Source organism: Limanda limanda, chromosome 11, assembly GCF_963576545.1.
Source record: "Limanda limanda chromosome 11, fLimLim1.1, whole genome shotgun sequence".
In the NCBI taxonomy this organism is placed as follows: domain Eukaryota; kingdom Metazoa; phylum Chordata; class Actinopteri; order Pleuronectiformes; family Pleuronectidae; genus Limanda; species Limanda limanda.
The window spans coordinates 5,913,154-5,938,548 of NC_083646.1; the positions used below are offsets into that span (position 1 = coordinate 5,913,154).

The window sequence follows — 25,395 nt, forward strand, 5'->3', positions numbered from 1 at the left end:
TACACACTGTCGGTAGTTACTTATCGGCTGTTGACGAGGGAATCCGCGGTGGCCCGGAGAGGAAGAGGAGGAGGAAGAGGAAGAGGAAGGCCGACCATATTAAATGAGCAGCCCCTCACACGTCTGGAATAAACGTGTCAGGTCCCAGAAGCGGCTCCGGTCGGGTTTTGAAACGCGTAGAAATCCCCCACGAACACCATCAGCCATCGCTCTCCTCCCACAGATGGCGGACGATGGTGGCTCTTGCAGGAGGGAACTCAAAACAAATGTGGCCTGTGTGTGTGTGCCCATCGAAAATGCATGGCCTCTGCATACAGAATGAATGAGGCAGTTGGCATCTGTCTCCATCACCTGCGACGGGAGCGGATCGATGTATCCCTAGAATAAATGTAGCGAATAGTAGCATCCTGCATCCCTGAAGCAAAGCAGTAGCATGTGTACTTACTATTAGTTCCGTTATGCGCCCTATGTCACAGGATAGCGGCTCGTCCTCCGGGTTGCAGCCGCCAGGGAATAACAACAATAATCCCAGCGTCGGATTATTATTTGGTAGAAATGTGCATCTTTGCAACGGTATCTCGTTGGTCTGTTCTCTTTATGGCTGTGTTTAATATGGCTATAGATGTGCAAGCTGCTCCGTGCGTAAACAGGACGTTACCACCACCAGCACCACCAGCAAAAAAAATAAATAAAGCGGAATCGCTCGGCGCGTCTCCAACACGTATTTGCAAATTACGCACGGGCGAAGGTAGGAAATGACAACAGAAAAAACGAGATCCCGTAGAAAAAAAAATATACATGCACTATATACAAACGCATGAGCGACGAAACACCGATTCACTCCCCTCCTCTTCTCCCGGACTCTCTCTCCCCCCTCCTCCTCCCACAATCTTGAGCTAATGCACGACGTCATGATGGAGACGCACCGTGCGTAACAGTCCCTCTCTCTCACGCATTTATCCGGGTTTTTTTATTCTACCACCCCCCTCCTCTCAAGATGAAACAAGGTCTAGACCCGCAACTGCAAGGGAAAGAAACCACACACACACACACATATGTATATCATAATGAATCCTAAGATGAGGCTTTGGATTCCGGATAAGCTTGCGTGGATTCATCCCACCGTGAATAATTATCTCACGGCAGGAAGACGCCACGGGTGGAGGTGCAGATATGCCGTGGTGTTAGCACTGACTACATTGTTAAGCTCTTTTCCCAAAGCCCCTTGGAGCTTAAGTCAACCAAGCAGCAATCAGTAGTTTCTACAACACTGGTCATCTATTGAATCCAAGCCCGTTGACTTTATTCTTCTTTTCTTTCTTTCTTTTTTTTTTATCTCCCTGTGTCTTTTTCTGTGCCATCTATTCTGAGATCAGCACCAGGCTTCATATTTATACATCTGCTGAATAATTGAGGGAAGGCTGGGGGAAGACAGAACCCCTCACTGTCTCTCACCATCCCAGGAATAAAACAGAAACACACATCCCATCCCATCGAGTCAATCCCCCGAGATGTTAAAATATGAGAAACCGGAGCCGGAGACGTATGATTTGTTTTATTGATTATAGAGGATGACGATGCATTAACTGGAACAGGTGAGAGGCATCCTGACTAATTCGGGAATGCTATTAATAAAAGGCAGAAGACCAGTCGTTAAGACAAACGTGACGGTGAGAGGTGTTAATGATTTAAACACACAAATTGAACTGTGGGTAAATGTATCCACAACATCTGTACCGCAAAGAAACAAAACAACTGTCAAATATTCAAATCAGCAACACGCGGCGTCACCTGTACAGGATATTTTCAATATCTTCAAGCTTTGTAATAATTACATACATTTACAAGTCGTTCCTGGACTTCACTGCTTTGCATCGGACACTGGTCACAATCAAAGTACAATATCATAAAAGAAGAAAAAACACAGGAGTTAAAATGAAAATCCTAAAAATAAAAATCATACCTCTTCAAGTCTCATCAGAAACGGTGCTTGGGTCAGTCCGATCATTAGTATTTTTTTAAAATACAGGGCAAACACTTTAGTTCGTGAAATGGTTCTAAACAGAACTACAGATAAGTTTACGACAAACTACGACTCATGCTAAGTCTGTTACTTGCTCTGTGTCAAGGCACAAATTACATTTTTTTTTTTGTTAAAAGGACAAGGCAAAACAGGAAGTGAAATTTGTGCCAAATGTAAACAATATCCAAATTATACACATTTGGGAAAAGGCTTTACAGCATCAACAGACGACAGCAGTAAGACATACAAAAAAAAAAGAAAACATGGCTGAGCTTCATTATCTTAGCTTGAGTTGTGTCAGTGTTTGTTTCAGCAGATATACCCTGAATACATGTCTGTTTTAATAAGTGGGAGTGCATGCTGTCGGAGTGGAAACGGTCGAACAGAGTCTCTATCAGACTCGACTCGGCCCGTTGTTATTCGTCGTTTCGGGAATTTTCAAAAAACGCATCCTCTCGTGCCGAAAAAGAACAAAAGCACTACTCGCAGCACGTTGCAAGTAAACAAATACAGGAAGTGTGGCTTCGGAACATGCTTTCACTCCGCGGTGACAGAATCGCTTTTGTCATTTTTCCCTGCAAACTAGCTCGGCGAAGGGGCGGGGGGGGGTGGAGACACCGTGTGACCCTCTACCTTGAAGCCGCCGCTGATTAGACTCGACGCGGCTGGAGGGGAAACACCGGAGGGTTCGGTGATTTTCTTTCCCAGACTTTTGATCTTTCACCGCTGCTCCTTTAATGCTCCAGGAACAAATTCTACCCATAATCCTTTGAAGGGAGTGAATATGCAGTATGCATGTCCTGGAGGGATGTACGCTCTAGCTAGGCTTCAGTGTTAACTGTGATCGATGTCAGCTTTAGGATAAAGTGTTGTCAGTCATCGCGAGTGTGCTTATATACACCAAGTATCATACGACTACGACTCCAGTGTTACGTTTGCAGCTAATTCACTATCTTATACTTTGGCGGGTACCTATGTGTGAGGGATGTTGTGTTGTCGTTATCTGTCGCACAGCCTCACAAACTGAAGCTGCGGTGGTGCTGCTTGTAGAACTGCTGCTGCCGCTCCCTGGCAGATGCCTCCATCAGCTTCTCTCTCCTGTCCGTCACGCCGCCTCGCTCTTTCTCACCCTCGTCCCCCGTCACGCTGCCCACATCGCTGAAGTCCCCAAGGTGCTCGATGGAGTCGTATTTCTCCAGGTCGGAAGCGATGGTCTGCAGGCTGAAGACCGAGAGGGAATCCGATCCGGCTCGCTCTCTCTCTCTCTCATTCTCATTCTCCTTGTATTTGTCCACCAGATCTTTCCCGGACGAGCCGCCGCCGCCGCAGGCTCCGCCTTCTTCTTCTTTCATGTCGGACTCGGCTCCGACGGGGGGGCTCCGCCCTCCGCACACAGTGGGGCGCCCTCCCTCGACCTGGTCCCTCCCCCTCTGAGCGTGGATCTGCTCGCTGATTTGCTCCAGGTTCCTCAGGGCGATGGAGTAGCGGGTCTTCACTTTGGCGACTTGCTGCTCGAGCTGCAGCACTTTGGCCTTGTTCTCCTGGAGTCACACAGAGGGCACAGCAACTTTCAATCAATTGTACTATTGATTTAATGCAAGACAGAAACAAATTACTACCAGTGACCTTTAGTAAATCTATAGGGCACAGAATATATTACAGCAAATTTGCCAACTCAGCAGCATATTTACAACTTGAGCTCTGTAAAAAAAGAAATATTTATAAGGAATAATCACGACTTTCTTCAGCAGCTTCTTCTCGTAAATGGATCAGTTTGAGCTGGGTAACGTATATAAAATGTCATTATGTAAAAAACTGAAACATTAAAACATCCACCAAAAAGTTACATCCTAACACGGATGACAGCTGAGTCACGAAAGTCCTGTAATCTGTCACATTTTATTATATCACAGTCTGTGCCGACCCTCTGCAGTTTATGGGACTGTCATGACTCAGGGTGGTTTGCTGACTCCAGCTATCTCATAGCAGATCTATGAGAGGGACTAAAATCAGAGTGCACACTGATCTGATCTCTGTTTGGGTTTGTTGAGGAGATATTATCTGAGGCTACGACACGCGGAGCTGAGGAAGTTGATTGATCAGGGTGTGGATTCTACTTTATTCACTCTGTCGCTGACGGGGAGTTAAGACTAAGTAGCAGCCGTCTGCAGATATCAAGCTGATGTCTTGTCAACACAGATGAATTAGAGAGAAGACCCCCAGCTTCTGCCCCGACTGAGCTCAAAGTCATCATTAAAGTGGATATGTCATCTGCTGCCCAGAGTCCACATGTGGCTGAATGGGATTCATATAGTTATAGTTATATGCACCACCAAAACATGTCTGTTTGTAAATAAAGGCTACACAAAAACTGCGAAATGGTTCACATTTCTGTGCGTATCCAGTATTCTGATTTTATTCCAAATTTTTTTTATTGCAAGGTGTTTTCGAACATTTTTATTGATTCCTCAGGGATTAATTAATGGATCTCTATGTAAAAAACTGGTATATTCAGGGGATGGATATCTATGAGTGTGTGAAATCTGGTGCAGCTTGCTTGAACTTGAGGGGACTGTGCAGAAGTAAGTGCTGTACTGAGTGCCGTTCTACTTGAATCATGGTTTCCTACTCACTGTATTCCAAGCTGGAGTTGAATTGTGCTCTTCACACCCGTGCCACAGTTAGCATGTGTCTATTTTTTGACACAAATGTGTGAAATACTCGTGTGGATGTGGAAAAAAAATGAAGGCTAGTATCAGAAATTCTTAGAAGCATTTAACGCAAAACATAAGTGTTTATCTGTTGTAACTGAATCAAAAAGACATATAAAAAAAAAAAATCCAGGATTTTGTGACTGGACCATCTGGAGATCAGTGCTGATATTCATTCCTATTTACAACTTGACTACACAAACAGAACCAAATGTTTCTTGGGAGAATGGTAAACAGAGTGTATGTCCTGTACTCGCCACACGGCACAGATTATGTTCTATGTACTCGTGGGCCCTGTATGTCTGCATTACCTCCAGTATGTGGTTGAACTGAGCCTTCAGCTCAAAATAAGGTTTGGATTTCAGGATGACTCTCTTAAGGGACTTTTGCAGCATCTGAACCCGAGCCTCGGCCTCCTGACAGGCGTGTGTGACACGCATGTGCTCCCTCTCACTGCGGAGTCGCTCCTCCTCTGCTTCGTTCACCTGTGACACACAAGACCAGCAGGACTTTAATACAGACACAAAAAAAGGTTTGGTCATTGAGAATAAGACATAAACAGAGTCACACCCTCTATGTCCACATCACTTCTCTCCTACATTGTTCTGGTTGACATGACCAGTGCTCGCTCATCTGGTTCTGCCTTCTGGCTCGGAATTTGTATTAAAGGTTTCCTCTGTTAATTGGCAAGCCCTCTTACTGGTACCTGACTAAAACAGTGCATGTGATGATTAGAGTGGGATATATGGTTTGGGTTTTATTCTAAGATTGTCTACCAGACACAAAGATTTACATATATAGGGAGAAAACACCACCTTCAACAAACAGTTAAGCAAAAGCAACTTTCAGACATGCACTGAAGTCTGGATATTTTCCTGAAACATTCCAGAAAGCCTGTGTGTGACAACGCAAATGTCAAGTCAGATGCTCTCAATATTTGCTGGAACCTCTTCTGCCAGTCCCCAAGTAAAATGTCTGAAAAAATGCAAAGTGACCCAATGTGAGAATACAGCAGGACAATGCCAAGAATATAAAGGGGCAGGCGAGTGGGCGTGTGGATGACGTTTTTAACACATGACCGACGCAAAAGGGGAACAAACAGGTTGAATACAATAACCTCAGAATGAAAAAGAGGAGCCACATACGTAGATGTTATAAAAAGGGAGGGTATCATTAAATGAGAATGAAAGCTTTTACAATTCTATATTTTTATAATTTAAAAAAGGAAATGGAGAATCAAGAAAATACAAGTGAGAGTAGTTTTAAAAATAAAAATCCTGATTTTGGTAACAACGTCTTATCAATAAGGTGTGTTGTTATTACCTTGGAGGTAGCATGGTTGAGCATCTCCTGCCAGGTGGGATCCAGGGTGTTCTTCCCATCGGCCATCAGGCCCTGCTCTGCCACGTAAACCATCTCCCTGGCAGCTGTGTGCATAGAAACCGCTCTCTCGTAGCTCAGAGCTGCCTTCTGCGTCTCCTGCTGTGCCTACAGAGAGCAGACAGAGGTTTTTCACAGTCTCACACAAGAGGAGCATGACAAGGACATGACCCTTTCTGTTAATACCAATTACAGTCTAATCTCTGTCCAACCTTATTTGTAAATCAAGTAAACCCATCAGGCCAATAGCATAATCAAGGGGGAAAGAAAAAACAGTAGGATTTTTGTAAACTCTATATGTACATTTAGCCGTGTCTGATTTCCCATGAGGCTAATCTCACACAGTTAATGCTCCGACAGGGAGAAAACAAGTGTCTTGTATCCAGATTGTGTGTAGGCCTTCATCCAGTTAAGATGGATTACAGTTCACACCTGGCATTGGAATGAATCGCACATGCATATTGAATGACCACCTGTGATCAGATTTCTCTTCCCTGCTCAGATTTACTTCTACATTGAGAAAAATACAGTCGCCAGTGATGACAGAGGAGGAGGGACACACTCAGTGACCCGGCTGAGACCTGGTTTTAAAATCAATCCTCTGATTTGATCCCAAGTGAACAGCTTTAGGTTTTCCTGTTCACATCCAGCATTATAATGTGTCCTGGATGTGTCTCCTCTCACTACTTCCTCGCTAAAAAAGAAAATAAACACATCCATCCTTTGTATTTGGAAAGATCAAATAATCTTTAGCCAGTCGGACTATAAAGATGTGTTCGATGTCATTGAGTTTGAGAGTGTGCCTGTGTAAGGAGGAGTGATAGAGAGAGAGAGAGAGAGAGAGAGAGAGAGAGAGAGAGAGAGAGAGAGAGAGAGAGAGAGAGAGAGAGAGAGAGAGAGAGAGAGAGAGAGAGAGAGAGAGAGAGAGAGAGAGAGAGAGAGAGAGAGAGAGAGAGAGAGAGAGAGAGAGAGAGAGAGAGATTGGAGCCAGGAAGAGATTTCACTCATTTCAGAAGAAAGAAAATCATTATGTGAGAGTGAGTGTGGACATTCTGGTGGCGGCTTCAGATAACTCAGTGTTTTGGAAACATGGAGAAACGTGAAAAATACTTTTGATTCTAGTGAAACTGTAGCAAGTAAGAGGACCTCAGCTGAGGCCCAGGAAGCATTTACATTCACACTGTTAACAGAATGAAGCCACTTGTGTCTCTGACCCCATGTTGCGTCCCTAGTGATACAAGTGGAGGTGTATTTAAGATCCTATCAGTCAGAGCATATTCGGAGCTGGTCTGGGACACACGTGGCCACATTTGCTGTGCGAATGCAAGAGTGTCCTGGGCCACATATGAAGGAGCGTGTACTCAGCAGCCCTCGGACCTGCTGCAGTTTCTCAATGAATCAAACATGTTTTTTTTACGATTCTCACTGACAATCAGTTGATTTGTTTGTGGTCCTTGTGAACAGAAATGATCTGATCACTAGTGGTCTAAGGAGACATGTTCAGGACCCATTTTAATGTCAAATAGACAAACTAAGAGTGGTCCACATGTGATCGGATCTCTCAGGACGGATGTGAAAACCAGGAGAAGACACTGATGAAGGATTGAAGACTAAAAAACATTTCTGTTAATAAAAGAGCAACCCTCAACTGTCATCATTTATCAACACAATAAAGATAACACGCCTTTTTTCTAGGTTCAGTGGGAAATACATAAAAACAGCAACACAGAAACATCAAAATATTGTAGTTTGCAATGGATAAAGAACAGAATGAAGGGGAATTATACAGCTGTGTGCAAACTGAAAACAATCCTGGAAAATACTGAGTGCAGGAAAGAATGCAATGTCAGTAATACTGCAGCAAGTACTCAGATCATACAGATCCCACACCACACTTCCTTTGCATCCTTTACAATTGGATTCAGTGTTTTTCTGTGATGTGTTCTGGGAGCTCCTCCTGAATAAGAGAACTTTCCACTTGTGATTACCTCAACCCGACCTATGTGAAATGGACTGCATTTATATAGCACTTTCCTCAGGTTATTGACCACCCAAAGTGCTTTACAGTAAAAGTCACAATCACCAATTCACACACTACGTTCATTCAGCGCTTGTATGCAAAGCGCTTTGTCCATGACAGATCATTCACACACTGCCGGCACAGGAACAGGTTTGGGAGAGCTCCTGTCCGAGGAACACTTCGGTGTCGTTATGACAACAGTACCAGCACCAAGCATCTGGCACACCAGTCATCAAGCATTGAAGCAAAGCCTACGAGTGATTACTGCTTTGACGATTCACACAAACATTCATACAGCGCTTCATACACATTCTGTAAATTGTTTGCGTTTACCTCTTTTGCAAGGCGGCGAGCTTCGTAGTACGGTCGAGCTTTCTCTATGCAGCCACCCAGCTGAGAGCTCTGAGCGTTCAGCTTCCTGGCAGAATCAGTCAGGATCTTCCGGTACCCTGACCTGGCATCCTGGATGGTTAATGCATGGAAATGACAAGATTAGATTAACCTGCAATGGCAGGACTGATACGATTTTACAAAGGAGGATGAATGAATGTGAGCAATCAATTCGCTGAGCATCAGACTATCAGCACCATAACATTTTATAGTTCTCATTTCTAGTTTTTTTTCCAATTGTGGTGGGTAAAGAATATTGGAAAATAAATTATGATATTGAGTAGCTAATTCTATGTGGGCTGATGAAATATTTAACGACAGAGAGTCAAGCAATTCCCAGGGTGGCGGTGAATGATTTTTTCACATTCTTCATGGGTTTTATTTTGTGAAACTCAGATCATTTTTATTCAATTTGTTCTCGACATTTATCAGGCTTTTACAGATATTGATTAAATCAGTTTAACATAGTGCAACTAACAATTACAGTATATTACCAATCAATTTTTTTCTTTATCATTGAAATGTCAGAGAAGGGGACAAGGCCACAATTTCCAAATGTGACATCTTCAGATAGTTTATCTGACCAACACTCCAAACCTCTGGGATATTCCGTTTGCTAAGACAACACAAAACAGTGAAATCCTACAACATCAGAAAATGTTTGTCTCATAAGTTAATAACTGTTTTATCAGAATTGCTGCTGATTAAATGTCCATCCAATTATTGTTCCTATAAAAAATGATAAGGCTTAATTTCTACTCACATCCAGCTGCAGCTCCAGTTTGTTGATTTCTGCACTGGCTTCGTTGAGATGTTCCAACTCTTCCTGTGGGAATAAAAGATAAAATAATGTAGAAATGCATAAAGCTTCTTTTAACAAATACATAAACTACACTGGCAATACTTTATGTACTTGCTTTCATGCACCACGAGTTTGCAGTGAGCTGAGACGTCCAGAACTTTTAACTGTTACGCTCTCATGGCTTGTTTTAAAATATACTAAGATCAATTTTCATAACAGTTCTCTTAACTTCAGCCTTTAACTAGATCTTGCACTTAAATGCCTTTAGTTACCTTGTATCTTGTGTATTTGTATTTATAACATGTTTATATGTTACTTGAAATATGTTGTCTTATATGAATGAGCTGTATTTCTTGTATGAAAGGTGCAATACAAATACACTGTATTATTATTATTATTAATATAGGGCAGAATATAATGAGACATAAGTGCTTACATTACTGTAACAGGACCTAATGTTTAAAACCATCAGTTGACACCAGCTTGTCATTGAAACGTGGCGGCTCCTCGTACCTGGATCCGGGGGTCCAGCTCCTCCTCGTACGGGCTGTGCAGAGGGTCTCCACCGCCTTTTTGCTTCTCACTTTCCCCGCAGGTGTCCCTCAGGGTCGCCTCCATTGCGGTCCCGTTGGTTTCGGCAGCCTTGACCTCCTCCTCCTCCCCATCCCCGCCGGGGATCCCCTCTCTCCAGTCCCCGGCGTCTGACTCCCCGGACCCGGCGGGGCTCTCCCGCAAGTCGCCCGGCTCCATCCCCAGGCCGGACGGGTTGGCTTAGCAGCAGCGTTAGCTTGACAAGACAGGCTTCAAAGAGCGGGACGAGTCGGCGGCGATCCGGGTCTACGAGCCCGCTCCTGGTGGCCCCGTGTGGGCGTCGCTGAGCCGGAGTGAAGCAGAAAACAGTCCCAGCGGTGGTGACTGTTGACGGGTTCCCATATCAGGTCAAATCACAGGCACCGGAGCTAGCTTAGCCTCCTAGCCTAGCATGCTAGCAGGCTAACGCCGCCCGTTAGAGTGGAAGGGCTTCAGAGCAAACAGGTGAGAACAGAGACTGGAGGTGGAGGGAGGTCCATCACTGTGTCCTCCACAACAGCGAGAGCTTCCTTCCATCCCTCCCCGGGGCTTTGCTCCCTGTAGCCGGACACGCTCGCTGAAGGTGCCGGTCTCACATCATCGTTTCAACGGAGGTAAACAGACGAGGGGGGGGGGCGCAGCCGAGTGGGGTCCGGGGCGGCTTCCGTAGACCGAAACTAGACTCCTGTCATGGGCGTTAGAAAAAACTTCAACATATAGTTTCTATACTTGATATACGATAAAGTAAAACAAATACCTATACGTTATTATATTGTATCAGTATTATAATTACTTTCTATTTATTACATACTTATCTTCCATGTATTTCTATATATAAATACATATTGTTATGTTTACTGTGTGTTACTACGCTATATGTACATATACTATGATTTACTTGTGCTGTCAACATTATACATGTACCGGATTTATCAGTTTTTTCCCCTAAAATAAAAATGTCATACACCCTAGATGTCAGTCTTTATGTTGTCATATACACTACTCTTACTTTCTAGTATACTGCTCAGATTTGTAACTGTATTTTTTGAAATATTTTATTTTCAGTTTCATACGTAATGTGTACAAACAAACATATCAGTATACCAACAGTATAGAGCCATAACAAAGGACAACAAAGGACAAAGTGCCTCCCTCCCCAAAAATAAATAAATAAAATAAAATAAAAAGGTCAGTGTTCAATGTCAATACAAACAACTACATTAGGTCATTGAGTACTTGGTGTAAGAGATGTACAAATATGATCTAAATATGGCTGCCAAATTTTCAAAAAGGTGTTATATCGTTTTCTGAGACAATAAGTGATTTTTTCCAGGGGGATGCAACTATTCATCTCAACAGACCACCTGTCAATAAGAAGAGGGGAGTCAGATTTCCATGACACTGCAATGCACTTCTTAGCCACATATAGAGCAACTTCAGTGAATTTGAGTTGTGCATTGGTTAGAGAACGGCGAATACTTGTTAAGTTCCCCAATAAACAAAGTTCAGGGTCCACTGGAACATTTACTCCCGTGATCCTGGTTAAAGGGGAGCAGATTTCATCACATCTAAAGTACATTTCTGACAGGTTAGAATAGAATGAGTGTCATTTTTCTGGGGTAAGATATAATTGATGTAGAATATTATAGTTAATCAATCTGTAGCTGGCATTGATAATAGTTGACAAGCTGTTTTGACATAGTTCTGTCCAAAATTGTTCGTCAATTGTAACATTGAGATCTGACTCCCACTTCATTCTAGACTTATGCACACCTGGTTTTGGGCCTTCATTCAACAATAGGCGATACATTTTAGAAATAAATTTATGTGTTTTCCCATCACAAAGAAATCTTTCAACATCATTCATAGCAGGCAGAGTAATTTCAGGACCCAAATTAGCCCCCAGAAAGGATCTTAATTGGAGATAACAGAAAAAAGTTTGATTGGACAAGTTATATTTCCTCTTCAGGTGTTCAAATGGCATGAAAAGTCTTTTGTCGAAGCAATCTTCCAAGTGTTGGATTCCCTTATGGTGCCATCTGTCCAGAATCTTATTATCAAGAGTCATGGGTATAAGTTCGTTTTGCTTTGAAGGTGTTTTAGGTGACAGCCCCACCTTCAATCCAAGACTTTTGTGAACCTCATACCACATTTTTATCAGATGCCTCAACATAGGGTTATCTGTCCTGTTGTTTACAGTTCTAGAATTGTGCTTACAAATGAAGTCACTACGGACCTTTTCATTCAGGGGGTGCAACCCGATTTGTGTCCAAGGGGCGCCACTGCCCTCAAAAAAGGATGAGATGAACCTCAGTTGAGCTGCCAGGTAGTAGTTTTTAAAACTTGGCAGTCGAAGTCCCCCGAGCCACAGTCCCATGTTAGCTTCTCAATGGATATCCGGGGTGCTTTACAATTCCATAAAAATTGCCTGACGTATCTATTGAGAGCTTTGAAGAATAATTGTGGCAATGGAATGGGTAGGGATTGAAACAGATATTGTAATCTAGGTTGTACATTCATTTTAATACAATTCACTCTTCCAATCAAAGTGAGAGGCAAGCACGTCCATCTACGTAAATCATCTTCAATCTTACTGAGCAGTGGGAGGTAATTCAGTTTGTACAGGTTTTTGAGATTTGTAACTGTCTGTGGTTATTGCACTTCTGTAATTGTTTTCTTTAGTTTCATTAGTGCTTTATTTCAATTTGTTGACCCTAAAAAGTTAAAGTCTAATTCAACACAGTATGTATGACTTATTTATGCAGAAGTATTTGCAAATAAAAAATTTGTATGGCTTTTTAAAAAGAAAACAGAAAGTCTCTTCACATGTGAATACCCTCGTTAGTCTTTATTTCACAAACATGTGCCAAGGCACCATTATGTATAGATTTTTTTAATTCCTAAAAATATACAAAACACAGAAATATTGCAATTTGAAAGGTAACAACGCCTCATCATTAAAGAATCATTTTAAAAAAATACTTGAAATTAAATGTAAGCTGGAAGAACTGATTTTCATAAAAGACAAAAACAATGAGAATCTAACAACGGATTACAATGCAGTTATGACCAGTCACCAACACCATAAACAACCATACCACAGATTATGATTTCATATTTATACCAGACATAAACAGTTCAACAAGGCTACCAGGAATTACAAACAATTCAAGCAAAAAGTGGCAAAATAGGTAATTGCATTGAATGCATTACTGAATGTCATGTGCACATTTAGCATTGTATAAAAAATAGATCTCTGGTGAATTACAGCAGTTGTGGCTAACAAACTGTTTAGGCTGAGTCCTACACTGCAAGAAGTGTACAGGAGTAATGAAAAAGACCTGAGTAGTATTGGCAATTATCCCCACACCGGACAGAGGGACAAGCCATTCTGCAGTTTCAAGAACAATGAAACTTATCATTCAAGAGAAAGTTTAAGGACGTCACTATTTGGTCTGGAATGCTCTCCCCATCTGACGTTAAGGCCCCGTTCAGACCTGCTGCTAACATCCGACCTGAGTGTTTTAAATGTCGTAGATACGTCTCCTGTGACGGTTTTTGATCGAATCTCACCTCCCCTCTCTGTATGCAAATAAACCCGAACATAATGTTTTTGTGGTGACAGAAATATATTTTTAGCTGGTGAGTTTACATATGTGTCCGTTGTCATGCAAGTGAGAGCAGAGTCAGGAAGGGATGAGTCAATCAATGTGTCTCTACCATGGAATACGATTTTACTAAACAAATTTAAAAAATCATTAGGTCACACCTCTGCAATTGGTGCGCTCGCATCTCTACTTGTCCACTTGTGATCATTTCACTCAGGACGGATGTTCACACCAGGTCTGAAGCGTGTTTTGGAGATTACAAAATGTTTACTGTACATAAGGTTTCTCCTGGTTTATCAGCTCCAGGTGCGATCATACTTCGTCCATCCTGGAGGAGGAGCCAGGTAGATTCTCTTCCCTCTTGAGATGAAACTGACGACTCCTCTGTATCCTGTCCTTGGGACTCCAGACTTCAAGTCATCCATGATGCCCAAGTTTTTGGCCTGCACTTTAAAACTGTCCTTGCTTGAGTATTGAAGGCGGAAGGGCCCAGGTCCTTTTAGCTGCCCCTGCTTTACATCTTCATATGTAACCACAGGAGCACTGTAAACTTCCTTTTCTAAATTGTTTCTGTACGTCTCCTCCTTCAAGTAGCTTAGGTCTAACTTTGTGAAAGGCACAAATTCGGCATTCAGTTTAATGTAGCGCAGGTACTTGTCGTAAAACTGACCCAGACTCACACCTTGACGGCCAAACGTTAAAGTCCGTGAGACTTCAGGGCGAATGCAGGCCCGGTCGCGGCGCTGCTCTGGCTGACGCATCCAGTCGTCCCAGAATGCAGCAGGCCATTTGGGCTCCAGCTCCTCCCACACCTCCCTGACGAGCATCCAACCCAGACCAGGGAAGAAGTCCGTCCGGTAGAGCACATCAGCCTTCCCAGGATCCACGTACCCGTCCCTGCCATTGTCATTCCAGGCAGACACACACCACAGACTGGGATCGGATTTCAAAAGTGGCAGCATGGAGCGGAAGTACTCGAAGAAGTCTGGTGCCACCTAGAGTAGCAGATGAATAATTCAGTTTGTGTGACACATGAAACATGACAAATCAATTGTTATCAGCTGGAAAATATGGAACCTATGCAAAGAGTATCTAATCATTTATTAAAGAATAAACTTTTAAACAAGAGCAATTTCATAGTGGTTGCCAATACGATTACCTCCAAATCATCCTCTACAATCACAACAGAGGAATGAGACAGGGTCTTGAACACTTGGTTGAGAGCCCAGTGGTAATGCCTGGAGATTTTGTAGTAACCCTGAAACTTCCTGTGCTCTGGCCGCACAGCGACGTCTGACAAGTTCGGCTGTTTTAGATGAGTCACTTTATCTCCGTAAGAGCGAATCACTTCAGCAGTCTCAGCGTGTCCACAGTCTTGACTCACTATGATTGGGTAAAGCTCTGCTGAGGGACGGTGCTGCAGGAGTTTGTCCAAGCAGCGTCTCACAGTGACCCTGTTACAGGCAATAACCAGGATAGGAATGACAGGCTCAGGTGCAGGTGCGGCTACAACCTTCTGTTTGTTTCTGTTCGACGGCTCCCACAGTGCATGGTGACTCTTGATCTGGATCAGGATTTTCTTCTGCAGTTCGAGCTCTGCCTCGAACACGTCGGCCATTCGGAGCACGTCTCCCACGACATCATTCGTAGGCATTTGACCCACTTCCCTCTTTTCTTGGCTAGGCGCGCCCGACGGCACGGGTGCGGGCCTGCCCCGCAGCAGAAGCACCAGTATGGCATTCCAGGTGATAAACACGAACATACCACATAGTATGAGGGAGCCTTTCTTGCGGAACATGGCCCAGGAACTCGAAGAGTAGGAGGGGGGGTAAGGAGGGACGGGTCTGAATAGAGAGACGTGTTTTTGTCACAGACAAAAGGAATGGGATATGGGAGGGGCAGCCAGTGTATCATCACAAGGACATGATCAGAGACGTTGAGTCACACCTCGACGGTTGGTGAAGTTGTGCAAACACAAAACGGTGTCAGTGAATGTGCAGCTGGATGAAGTAAAATGAGGAGCAGGATTCATCTTGGGGGGAAGCTGTGATTCAGGCAGATCCTCATTTTTCAATATCTTCCATCTGAAATAATAAGGACATGATGCATGAGAAACTTTGTCTATCTCACATTTAAGCAGAAATCAAATGCTTTTAGAGTGTTGGTTAAACAAAATAAAGGCGTGTGAAGATGTAAGGACAAAAATATTTTCACTATTGATTATTCACAATATTTTCTTAATCTCTGAATGTCACATGAACAATGACACAATGGCAATCACAGCTTCACAGGCTTTCAAATGTCTTGTTTAGTCCGAATACTCAAAGTTTACAACAAAAACAGAGCGATGCTGCCACCAGAGTAGGTGCAGTATTGATTTCACGATTTCTGCTTAAAAACAATCAAAACTATTAACTATTTAAACAGTTTTCAACTATTTAAACTAATTGATCACCTGAGCACTGTATCATTTAGATACGGGGTCTTAAAAGTGAGGCAAATCTTGGGAGAAAGGAACCTCTCTCGGCCCACTTAAGTTTACTTTTACTGAATTTCATGATAATGTTATTTGATCCCAAAGACTGGAACTGGGCCATAAAGCAATATCAGCAATTATCAGAATATAATTTTCCATTTTGGCAATATAATGGCAGTCCATGAGCCTTCGACGCACATCAATGTTTACACGGTTTGAGGAAATGTCCCAATTCTGAGAGAGAGAGAGACGTCACCTTTGTAAGACATAAAGATTCCTTTAATCTATGACCACTGACACTGCATGAGTGGAGTTGTTTGTTGACGGCTCAGCATCAAAGGATTCATGGACCATGTATGTCTGCGATACAGAACATTGTGTTTTAATGGCGTGTAATCAAACTTTGACGCCACGCCACGGTCACACCGTGTGACGAAAAATCGATCTTTAAGTTAGTTTGTATTTCCGTCTTGTTGTGATGACACTCATCTCCATTTGAAGTTGATCTTATGAAAGCCCTGGTACAAGTACCTCAAAGTAAAAATGTGGAATATGGCCAAAATGGCCACTAAATGCAAAAAAAGCAGGCTTCCTGTTGCGTTCTTCAAATTGCACCTGAAACTTTTTGTTTGTCTGGTCATGATACACCTGTGTATCTATTTTTGTGAAGATCGGTCAATGTGAACACGTTCCGGGGGTCTCGAGGGGCACCGTTGAGCCATTTTGCGACGCCCATTAAAAATTCCTCCAGAATACGTAAATTTTAACCACTTTCTAACTTTCTGCAAATTTGGTACGAATTTGAGCCAATTCGTTTGCCGGAAACATAATAATAATCCTTAAAATTTCAATAGGGCCTCTCGTCTGTCAGTGCTCGGGCCCTAATAAAGTGACATTGATCGTGATAATTAACGATATCGTCCAATGTGAATTTTTTATCTTGTTACTTAACAATTGAGCAAAGTCAACCTCATATTGATTTTGACAGGATTTCAGACAGCACCATATATAAAAAAAGGGTCTGTACAGAGGTATTCATAGATTTCTGACTCTGGGAAAGCAAAACAAAAAACAGGATACTACTGTTACAGTCGCTTTCTACAACTATCTCTATTTCTTAATCATACACATTTGTGTTTCTACACTATTCATATTAGGGAAGGCGGTTATTTATAAAGCACAGAGGTAGGTTCAGGAGGCCGTGCAGGGTAAACAACACAGAGACTAAATCAACATGCACTATTTAAAACCTGTAGTTTTTGAACTAGCTTAATAAAGAGGTTAAAAGAGGCACCATATATTTTTGGATGTCTAAAAGGGATACAGAGCCATGAAGTCATGGAACCTACTACCAACAGAAATTATAAACGTGACACGTAAATGTATGTTCAAAAAGCAAATAATGAAACACTTGGGTACAACTTACTTGTGACACTAGATGGTGTTGTACTGTACATAAATGTGTAGGATTCTATTACATGGTTTGACGTTTTCGCTTCTATGGAATTACCTATCAGTATTTTATACCATGACAAAGGTAAAACTGCATAACCACTAACTAATTTTTGATATCTGTAACATAAAATTGTATGATCATTATTCAATGTATTTTAACTTTTGATATTTGTAATTTAACGTATGTTTTAAATGTTTGATATTGGTATTGTAATGTATGTTTTAAATGTTTGATATCTGTTTGTATGTCTTCAACGTGGACCCCACTAAAAGTAGCTGTCTTATAGAGCTAATGGGAATCCATCTAAATAAACAAATAAACAAATAAAAGAATAATTTGTTTTTCTAAATTCGCTGAGCCTGTGATCCCTCAAACTGACCCAACGATTGATCAGTCATATAAATAATAGAAACCACCTTATATTAATAATTCTGACAGTCAGGAAGTTGATATAACACATGGAGCTGGAGCCTCTGTGAAGTGATGACTCAGCTCGATTCCCTCTGATCACCTGTGGCTGCTTCAGTCAAACAAACGTTTATTCTGACTTTCACATGAATGTGGAACAATGACAGTGGATCCTGAGTTCAGAGCAGGCGACAGCCCAGCGGGTTTCACACACGGAGGTAGAGGAGCTCTTACCGGAGACTGGGTGAGATTCTTACGGTCGCTCCGGGGACACTTCTCCGTCCCGGGGACACTTCTCCGTCCCGGGGACACTTCCCGAGCCGCCGCTCCGTCGATGACAACCGGTGTGAAACTGTCCCCCGTTAGTTTCTCCACAGACTTAGGGGAAACTTACCAGTCCGGGTAGTTTCTGTCGTTTCTGGCAAAGCTGCGGGAGGAAGAGGAAGAGGAGGAGGAGGAGGAGGAGGAGGAGGAGGAGGAGGAGGAGGAGGAGGTGAAGGAGGAAGAGGAGAAGGAGGTGAAGGGGGAAAAGTAACACGACGACTTCCTGGTTAGAGGCGGTGAGCGGAAGTCCCGCCCTAGCTGTCAGCTTGAGATATCACATGCTCCTTGAAAGAAAACATCAAATAAAATATAATATAATATAATATAATTAAATCAAATCAAATCAAATCAAATCAAATCAAATCAAGTCAAATCAAATCAAATCAAATCAAATCAAATCAAATCAAATTAAATTAAATTGAATTGAATTGAATTAAATTAAATTAAATTAAATAAGAGAAAATAAAAACATAGAAACAAACACCAAGTAAGAGGGCATCTTTCCACATGTACAGACAAAAATTTTTACAGTTTCCAATGGAACATTTTCATGGAAAACATGGTCTTGAACCAAAACAGAAAGAAGAGGGTAAGCTCGAGAATAAATTAACCTGCCTTATGAAACTATTAAATTAAATAAGATAAAATAAAAACATAATAACAAACACCAAGTAAGAGGGCATATCTTTTATGATCTTTCCACATGTACAGAAAACAATTTTTACAGTTTCCAAAGGAACATTTTCCTGTCAAACATGATCTTGTACCAAAACAGAAAGAAGAGGTTAAGCTCGAAAATAAATTAACCTGCCTTATGAAACTATCCAACTGGAGGCCTGAAAAACATCTAATAAAATAAAATACCCTGTAAACAACCAGTGGTTTTCTTTGATCACTGGGTTGAAGTCCAGATGTTGTGTACTGGACAGTAAAAATCAATAAACAAGGGTTCAAAGTGTGTTTTGGTGCTTAGGCCTTGGACCCCCGCCCCTCAGTCGGGTCTGTCCTCTGTGACCCTCTGTCCACACTTGTTCTCAGAGGAGGTGAGAGATGTGGAGCTGACGATCTGTCCACTCTCCTGAAGGATGAAATGATTCCAGTCACCAACATAGTGTAGATCACGTGTTGTATCCAGAGGTACTTATGTAGAAATGTTGGGTATCTATACTTTACTGGAGTATTTATTTTTCAGACGACTTTTTACTACTACTTCTTACATTTTCACACAAATATCTGTACTTTCTACTCCTTACATTTAAAAAATAGCCTCGTTACTCCTATTTAATTTTGGCTTGTTTTCATTCCGGTTTGTCATCGTTCAAAAACACACACAAAAAAAGGCAACAGGACCTTGTTACGACTTTTACTTCCTCTAGATAGTCAAGTTTGATTATTGGTAGTGTTGAGTCCAAAGGTCTCTTCAAACAATATATGTATTTGCATTGTAATAAAATTTTATAATTATAATTTTCAATGGGCATATTTGCAGTTCAAACGGGTAGCCTAGTGCATCCCACATTTTTCAACATAACATTTTAATATAACATTATAGTGATAATAATGGCCTTTAGAGTTTTTTGGAGGAGGGGGGTGGTAGTGCACTATAAGCCCCTGAGACTCGGCTTAAGAGTTTGTCCTTAATGGAAAAAAAATGTCCCTTACATTACTTTTACTTTTATACTTTAAGTAGTTTTGAAACCAGTACTTTTACACTTTTACCTAAGTAAAAACCTTGAGTTGATACTTCAACTTCAAAAGTATTTTTAAACCCTAGTATCTATACTTCTTCTTGAGTAATGAATGTGAATACTTTTGACACCTCTGGTTGTATCACACAGTGAAGTTGACACTCACCCGCAGGTGGTCGTCTTTGAGGCTGTCCTCCTCCTGTGGGCTAAGTGTTGCATCATCAGACCTCGTCCACATGAAGTGAGACAGCAGAGCAGTCAGAGACACGCAGGGACTCTTCAAACACGTCCGCACCGAGGACAACTGTCCTGCATTCAAACACGGGGACGTTATGGAAACTTTCCAAACTGCAGCCGGCCACTCGCTGCTTCCCCTCAGAGGGATACAGTGACAGACGTGGGCCGCATATGTCCCGCATTGGATCACTTGGATCATCCTGGAGCGTTTATCTAACCCGGGCCGGTTCGGTGTCAGTCTGTGCGTCAGCGAACGCACCAGCGCGGTGTGGACACCGGGCGCCAAGCAGCGGGAGCGTTTTGGATCATATGATTTATTATTAATCTCGCTGAAATCTTTTCCTCTCGACACTTTACCATCATCCGCCTGCAGGGACACACACGTCACAGTCAGCCTCCCCCTCACCTCCCCCCAGGCGGAGGGCCGGGCTGGCCGGGGGCGCTCGGCGGGGGCAGGCCGCTTGGTCGGCGGGTTCCTGGCCCAGATATTCCCTCTGCACCGGAGGACCGAGGACAGGGCGGAGGCAGAGGGTGTGGAGGCCATGGTGCTCGATAATATCCACTGGTTTTGCCCACTTTCTCATTCAGCTTCTATCCGAGCGGCCACATTACCCAAAGGTTAATTTGCGCAAAAAGGGGGGTGGGTGGGGTGGGGGATCCTTTCTGGCGGGGGTCCAATCCGACCATATTTGCCTCGAAGGATCAGTAGCAGCACAGGGGGTGTGTCTTTATGGGACAAGTAATAATAACATGTAAATACACCTATTTTAACAGCAAAATATAGTTATAACAAGTAAAAACACTCTGTTATAATGTTGCTATAACATGTGTATTAACTGGTGATATAATTATCGATGCTACTAACCAGCATCTTAATATTTTAGTTAGTCACATTAATGGAGTTAGTTTGAATCCCTTCATATTGTGGAATAGATACAACTATTATAATGCAGCTTTGATAATATGTGAGTGTATTAAAGTGCTTTGGTATTTGCAATTAACCTTTTTTATTTCCATTAGTGACACTTTCTCCTTCTCCTCCAACTCAATCCAGAAGCCCTTTTTTTTACTTCTTGACATTTCTCTTCAGATTTATACATTCGAAGAACATTCAATTCAATGAAGTTTTATTTGTTACATTGCCCAATCACAGCATATCATCTCAAGGCACTTCATAAAGTAAGACTGAGACCTGATAACATTGTAGAGAAACCCAACAGTTCCCATTTAGACGACCATGAAGAGAAATAACTTCGGGAAGTCACCTCTGGGATCAGACTCATCCATCTTTCTTCATGGGGACATAGCATGGACGCATATCTTTATCCCCTCCTCACGGGGGTACCCCAAGGCTTGATGCTATACAATACTTCCTTGTGTCCAGTTATCTAAAACCATGGTTTCTTGCATCACTGCTATGTAGACGACACCCAGCTGTACATGTCCCACCAGACAACCCTAAGGGAATTTGACCGTCAACTAAAACTCTCAAAGACTGAACATATTTTTTTGTCTAATGCTTTCAGACCAGGGTCGTCTTTCTCTATCCTCAAGAGCACCTTGTCTCCTAACACATCAAAACCCCTAATAAGCACTTGATGTTACCTGATCTCCAAAACCTTGTGTTATTGAACAGATTTATCACGTATAATTACTTCAAGGTCTCATAGTGTACTCAGACTTTAGTCTGAAACACAAACAGGAGCGAGACAGTATTCAAGCCTCCCTGTTATCGCGTCTGTTTGCACCACTAGAGGGTATCGGGTGTCTGAAGAAGCCATGCAGGCAGTCACTCAGTAAAACGGACAGGATGTTCCCACTATAGTGAAATCAGGAATAAATAAAGAACTCGGAGCAGTTAGGAGCAAGCTGACCAGTGTTTAATTTCCAAATTACATTTTCAATAAACCCAGGTTCTTTTAGTGATAGAAGTGTCGTCTTGTGCTTCCGAAATACTGAGCAATGAGTTTTCAGTGTCTCAACAGCAGACAGGTGATACGAGGATATGATCTTGAACAAAGTCAATTCTTAGAAAGGAAAAGAGAAAATATATTAAATATACATGTCACCTATATGCGTATGTACAATGAGAAACAATGAACTGGTATCCTAGCTCAGCCTGATGCAATAAAAATATACTCAAGACTTCATGATCAGAGTTTAGTGCATTTCAACATTTACAGCATCATTATGAGCGGTTTCCTTACACACAGGGTATTTCACAGTAAATCACAAAAATGTTCCCAAAAGAACACAAAGGTAAAAACAAATATGTGAGTTTCCCCTGTTTCCTTCATGTGCATCTTAAACCTGTTTAGTAAAACGTTGCCGTCCTTGTTTTCCTTCATTTCTTATCCTCACGAGTCCCAGTGCTTAGATTTTCCATCTCCATTTCCCACCAAGCGCAAACAATGGAGGCAAGTACAACTGAGAGTCCCACGTGTGTGTGTGAGACATTCAATTCCTCCGCATGAGTCTTATCTCTACAACACATTATCCCTGTCCCTTCAGGGTGCACCTCCACTTCCTGGTGTACCGGGTGACGTCTGGTTTGTTGGAGGAACGGGCAGCCGGTGAATGAACATGTTCGGTACGATCACAAAGGCCAGAATCCCCACCAGCATGAGGGAGGCAGTGATGATGATGATGGTCACCACCACGGCGTAGTAACACCGGTCCGAGCGGAACAACCTTCGCAGGCGACCTCTCACCCTGCTTGGAGGCCGCCCTACATCCACCATAGTGGCTTGCATACTCTGCTCCATTGCATTGAGTTCGAGGTCACCGCCAGCTGTCACCTGCTCGTCCTGACTCTTTATAGGCAGAGTTAGGGCTGTAGGCTTGGTGGGGCTGATGGGAGGAGGGTTCTTCAGGACCAGTTTTCCCTTGTTGCGCTTGAAGCGGATGGACAGTACCCTCTGCATGTCCGCTGGGAGTTTGCCGATGATGTCCTCATTGTTGCCCAGGCGTGGCAGGTCCTTGCCATGTGGGATCTCGGTCAGCTCACGACACACGGGGCACGACAGAGTCTTGAGCTCAGAGGAGGTCACGTTGATGCGAGCGAGGCACTCCAGACAGAAGGTGTGCCCGCACACCAGCAGCTTTGGGGTCTTGAAGATGTTGTCGTAGGAGCAGAAGCAAATGGCGCACTCGGTGTCCTCCACGTCATTTTCAGGGGGCTTCACCTTCCTGCGGTCGCTCTCCCTATCTTTCCTGTCTCGTCTCCGGGCCTCCTCGCTCCGTCCACGCTGTCGTCCCTCTCTGTGGTGCCTGTCTCTTTCTCTCCCCCTCCCTCTTTCGCCCCTCTCTGAGTCTATACTCCTGGATCGTCGAAGTTTTGGTGTCTTCTCCTTCTTCAACTGGTCGTCCTTGCTGCTCTTCTCCTTCTGGCCCATTTTGGGCTTGACGTTGGGGGCCAGTTGGGGTCCCTGGCTCTGGCTGCGGCTCCCCTCGTGCCGTTGTCTCTCCATGTTATCGCTCATGTTGGAGGGATGAAGTTAGAGGTAGGTGACGGCTGGAATCGGATTCCCAGTTTCCCAACAGGAGCTGTGGAGAGGAACACCTTGGATGAGTTTATTTCTTCGCAGAAACTTGAAATCATCAATCAATCAATCAATTTTTATTTGTATAGCCCATATTCACAAATCACAATTTGTCTCATAGGGCTTTAACATTATGAGACATCCTCTGTCCTTAACCCTCAACAAGAGTAAGGAAAAACTAAAAAAAAAACCTTTAACAGGGTAAAAATACGTAGAAACCTCAGAGAGAGAGAGAGCCACATGTGAGGATCTGTCTCCCAGGACGGACAGAAGTGCAATAGATGTCAAGTGTAGGAAAACATCATCAAGAAAAAGGTTTCAGCAGCATTGATGAGGGTAAACATTTTGAAGGATAACTTCAATCAGGGCCGGGTCTAGACAGGCATGTATGAGGGGGCAGCCACAAATCTTGAGGGGGCATTGTGCTTTATTATATTATTATTATTATAAATTGGGATTTAGTTTGAGGGGGCACAACATTTATTTGAGGGGGCCAGGCCCCCTCTTGCCCCTGCCTAGACCCGGCCCTGACTTCAATACTATATGTCCTGCTGCAATCATGAGGAATGAGGAATTTACCTGCTTGGTGACAAGTGCTGTTTCATGATGATGAAGCAAGAGTGACAAACCTCTTGCTATCTAAAAATGCATCTCTATTGTATCAAAACACTGTTTGTTTAATAGGCCTGAGCACATCTGTTCTGGGAAGTGCAGAGAACTGAAAGAGCTTCAGATTTAATATTATTTCATGAGGATTTAAAGATCCTGCTAATTGTGGTCAAAACATTTAAAACTGAACAAAGGGTGACAGCTTCACGGCTTCATTGTTTTGAAGCGTCACAGCAAACATTCCATCGTACTCGCTGAGAGTTAGTCATTAACCTCGGGGGTAAAAACCCGGAGGAGACTTGCAATTCCCATTTCAGCAGCTGTTTTCTTTCCAATTGGTGAAAATCTAGTTTGACATTTGCAAGAAGTTTAGTGACAAGTGTTTAAACTGTCTGATATTTAAGGTTTGAAGCCCAGCTTGTGTTTAAAACAAGTTCCATTCTAGGTTTTAGACAGACACTTGAACACAAGACATATTAGTTAGAATTTGCAAACACTCACCTGCTGAGGTAGATAAATGTCAGGTCACGTTGCCAGAGTTGATCCGACAAGTAAAATAATCCTTTTGTGTGTCAGTGCAGCAGTAAAAACCTGAACATGACCAAACTTCATACTAAAAGAAAAAATTAAATAACCATACAATGAAGAAAAGCTCTCTCATGAACTTCTTGTCTCAACTTGCAGTCCCCGTAACTCTGTTTGCTTGTTTCCTCTCATGACTTAACAGCACCGCCTCGTCTCAAACCCTCCTCCTCACTGCCTCTAGTCCAACCAGTCCAACCAGCTGGACCAGCTGTTGTAGCCTGTGGTTTTATTACCATCTCTTTGGGATATGTTGAATATCAGGTCATTGACTTACAGTTGATAAATCTCCCACTCAAGCAAAAGCAAGATGACAACACATTATAAAAAATAAAAAAAGGTGATGACATTTCATTTCTCTCCATTGGACTCGATGCTATTCTCTTTTGCATATCTCATGTTTACTTCCTGTTTTTCATGATCAGATTTGACGAGTGCGGCCTCCTGAGGTGAGATACACATCCGAGTGCCTGTCGGGAAATTTCCACTGTTCCTGCATTAAAAGACAAAAGGTACAGCTCTGTCAACACTGCACTTATCAGCGCCTCATACCTGCCATACCTCCACCC

General features: G+C 42.8%; 4 protein-coding genes across 4 annotated transcripts; all 4 read right to left on the reverse strand.

The window, feature by feature from the left end:
* Positions 1-1,540: 1,540 nt before the first annotated feature.
* Positions 1,541-10,500, reverse strand: sh3bp5la (SH3-binding domain protein 5-like, a). Its single transcript, XM_061081097.1, has 6 exons — positions 9,840-10,500; positions 9,288-9,350; positions 8,468-8,596; positions 6,058-6,222; positions 5,046-5,219; positions 1,541-3,564 (listed from the first exon to the last, which is right to left on the reverse strand). Exons 1-6 carry the CDS (start codon positions 10,074-10,076, stop codon positions 3,040-3,042), a joined length of 1,293 nt encoding a protein of 430 aa, XP_060937080.1. The 5' UTR covers positions 10,077-10,500; the 3' UTR covers positions 1,541-3,039.
* A 2,217-nt stretch (positions 10,501-12,717) lies between these two features.
* On the reverse strand, positions 12,718-18,493 carry mgat1a (alpha-1,3-mannosyl-glycoprotein 2-beta-N-acetylglucosaminyltransferase a). The gene is made up of 3 exons (XM_061080982.1): positions 18,079-18,493; positions 14,664-15,588; positions 12,718-14,499 (listed from the first exon to the last, which is right to left on the reverse strand). The coding sequence occupies exons 2-3, from the start codon at positions 15,300-15,302 to the stop codon at positions 13,801-13,803; spliced, it is 1,338 nt and encodes a 445-aa protein (XP_060936965.1). The 5' UTR covers positions 15,303-15,588; positions 18,079-18,493; the 3' UTR covers positions 12,718-13,800.
* A 347-nt stretch (positions 18,494-18,840) lies between these two features.
* On the reverse strand, positions 18,841-20,712 carry LOC133014674 (uncharacterized). The gene is made up of 2 exons (XM_061081942.1): positions 20,023-20,712; positions 18,841-19,246 (listed from the first exon to the last, which is right to left on the reverse strand). Exons 1-2 carry the CDS (start codon positions 20,635-20,637, stop codon positions 19,160-19,162), a joined length of 702 nt encoding a protein of 233 aa, XP_060937925.1. The 5' UTR covers positions 20,638-20,712; the 3' UTR covers positions 18,841-19,159.
* A 1,260-nt stretch (positions 20,713-21,972) lies between these two features.
* Positions 21,973-23,584, reverse strand: rnf183 (ring finger protein 183). Its single transcript, XM_061081943.1, has one exon. The coding sequence runs from the start codon at positions 23,573-23,575 to the stop codon at positions 22,601-22,603; it is 975 nt and encodes a 324-aa protein (XP_060937926.1). The 5' UTR covers positions 23,576-23,584; the 3' UTR covers positions 21,973-22,600.
* Between the last annotated feature and the right edge of the window lie 1,811 nt (positions 23,585-25,395).

What these genes read in the sequence shown, in the direction of transcription:
- mgat1a (XM_061080982.1), bottom strand. Translation starts at nt 15,302, where the DNA reads ATGTTCCGCAAGAAAGGCTCCCTCATACTATGTGGTATGTTCGTGTTT. An exon ending in TTGTAGAGGATGATTTGGAG is followed by an intron (nt 14,500 to 14,663) that starts GTAATCGTATTG and finishes CTGCTACTCTAG; the next exon opens with GTGGCACCAGACTTCTTCGA.
- rnf183 (XM_061081943.1), bottom strand. Translation starts at nt 23,575, where the DNA reads ATGAGCGATAACATGGAGAGACAACGGCACGAGGGGAGCCGCAGCCAG.
- LOC133014674 (XM_061081942.1), bottom strand. Translation starts at nt 20,637, where the DNA reads ATGGCCTCCACACCCTCTGCCTCCGCCCTGTCCTCGGTCCTCCGGTGC. An exon ending in TCAAAGACGACCACCTGCGG is followed by an intron (nt 19,247 to 20,022) that starts GTGAGTGTCAAC and finishes TTCATCCTTCAG; the next exon opens with GAGAGTGGACAGATCGTCAG.
- sh3bp5la (XM_061081097.1), bottom strand. Translation starts at nt 10,076, where the DNA reads ATGGAGCCGGGCGACTTGCGGGAGAGCCCCGCCGGGTCCGGGGAGTCA. An exon ending in TCAACCATGCTACCTCCAAG is followed by an intron (nt 5,220 to 6,057) that starts GTAATAACAACA and finishes TGTGTGTCACAG; the next exon opens with GTGAACGAAGCAGAGGAGGA. An exon ending in AGTTCAACCACATACTGGAG is followed by an intron (nt 3,565 to 5,045) that starts GTAATGCAGACA and finishes GTGTGACTCCAG; the next exon opens with GAGAACAAGGCCAAAGTGCT.